This window comes from Bison bison, unplaced genomic scaffold, assembly GCF_000754665.1.
Source record: "Bison bison bison isolate TAMUID 2011002044 unplaced genomic scaffold, Bison_UMD1.0 scf7180017864516, whole genome shotgun sequence".
Taxonomy (NCBI): Eukaryota; Metazoa; Chordata; class Mammalia; order Artiodactyla; family Bovidae; genus Bison; species Bison bison.
Genome location: NW_011495069.1, coordinates 9,653,403 through 9,655,178, shown reverse-complemented (window position 1 = coordinate 9,655,178; position 1,776 = coordinate 9,653,403). Strand labels below are relative to the sequence as shown.

The 1,776-nt window shown below is 45.0% G+C and overlaps 1 protein-coding gene across 1 annotated transcript in view; it reads left to right on the top strand.

The window, feature by feature from the left end:
* Positions 1-1,776, top strand: part of WASF2 (WAS protein family, member 2) — a 21,797-nt gene that overhangs the window by 1,546 nt on the left and 18,475 nt on the right. The window contains exon 2 of the mRNA XM_010830258.1: positions 1,157-1,329. Within this exon, the coding sequence (XP_010828560.1) occupies positions 1,200-1,329 (130 nt within the window). The 5' untranslated portion in view covers positions 1,157-1,199. The remainder of the gene's footprint in view (positions 1-1,156; positions 1,330-1,776) is intronic.

The window sequence follows — 1,776 nt, the reverse complement described above, 5'->3', positions numbered from 1 at the left end:
AAAAGCCTTTAGGCTGCTTCAGATTTCTTTAGTTTCACAAGTTAGGTGAACAGTTCCAGCCCCGTGTACCTTGGTTACCTTTATGCTTTACCATTTAACTTGCCATTTTCCCTAGCACAAAAGCCTTTAGGCTGCTTCAGATTTCTTTAGTTTCACAAGTTAGGTGAACAGTTCCAGCCCCGTGTACTTTGGCTATAGTCATATAGTCATTTTGTTGGATAAAAAAAACCTCCTCCTGTCCTTGTAAAGTTAGGAATTTGGTAATCTAACTCTGAAACAATAGCTCAGCGTGAACCTAAAGTGCTGGGGGATTTCCTAGGGAAAGGGGCTTAGCCGACAGGATAAGAAACAGTAACTGGAAGGTTTCCGGATCTGCTCCAGACACTTCCTGCTGTCTCAAGAGCCTTTTGGCCCAGGTGTGTTGAACCGGATGGGAGAGAGAAAGGGAGCTGTGAGTAGAAGAGAAAGGACTGGAGAATCTTACAGCACAGTGTGCTTGGCATCATGTTTGATATATTGAACATGTAAAATTTTCCTTGGTATTCTTTCATTCTGTCCATTTACAGACTGAACTTTAGTAGTCTTAATAGATACAGTATTTAGTTGTACATTAAGAGTCCTCCATCAGGGAAGAACTGGAGAAGTTATGTTTTGATGTAGAACAGTGGAATCACTTGGCAACGTAATTTCATTGTGGAGCCTGTCAGATGACAGAAGCTCTTTGTTGATTCTCATAATTGATCATTTGGAATCTGATCTGTTCTGATTGTGGACACCCCTTGGTTAGGATCTGTACCATCCAGGACCTGCTGAATGGGCTGTTTTCTGACCATGCGTCCCTGCCTCTAGAGACTTCTGTTAGCTGGAGCATACTTGTTATTTTAGGGTTTTTAGGTTTTTATGCTGCCTGTGTACTCTCAGCCAGCAGTCACCAGTTCAGAATTTCTAAACTCATCCAACAGGGCTCTAATAGCAAACCTGTGAAAGAAGGGTGTGATGGGGAGGGCTTAAAGCAGGAAAAAAAAAAGAGAGATAGAGGGAAAGATTTTTTAAAGCTGTTTAGATCAGAGCAAGACAAAAGGAAAAACGACTCACACAGCCTTGGTGTGCCTGGAATTTGTGGTTGAGTAATACTTTCCTGTTATTTCTTTTTTAGGTTGTTTTTCATCATTCAGAACATTGCCTGAAGCAGGTCCACCATGCCGTTAGTAACGAGGAACATCGAGCCAAGGCACCTGTGCCGTCAGACGTTGCCTAGCGTTAGAAGCGAGCTGGAATGCATGACCAACATCACCCTGGCAAATGTCATCCGACAGCTGGGCAGCCTGAGTGAGTGCCGCAGAGAGCCTGTGCTTTGCCCTCAGGGGTCGTTGGTGCTCTTTATTTCCTCCCCTTCTCCTCCGTGTTCCTATTTCTCCCCCATCTGCCTTCCCTAGGTAGTGCGAAAATTTATCCCACCCTCACCCCTCCCCAGAGAGAGGCTTCTTTTTATACAGATTCTTCCCTTCAACCCTTTCTTCTACCACCACCCTCTAGGTTCCCTCCACCTCCCCCTCCACCTGCTTCAAAAGAAATCTGTGGGAAGGGTGGCAGGAAGGGCTGCAGCAGAAACTGCAGATGGAATGACAGAGCAGAATTCTCTGTGTAAAGTGGGAGGTTCACAGAGCAGTATCTTGGGTTGGGGAATGTGCCTGTAATTGCACAAGCTATTCGATGTAGCCTGACTTTGTTGAAGCCTCAAATGTACCAATAGTCTTTATCTACCCAACCCCCCCA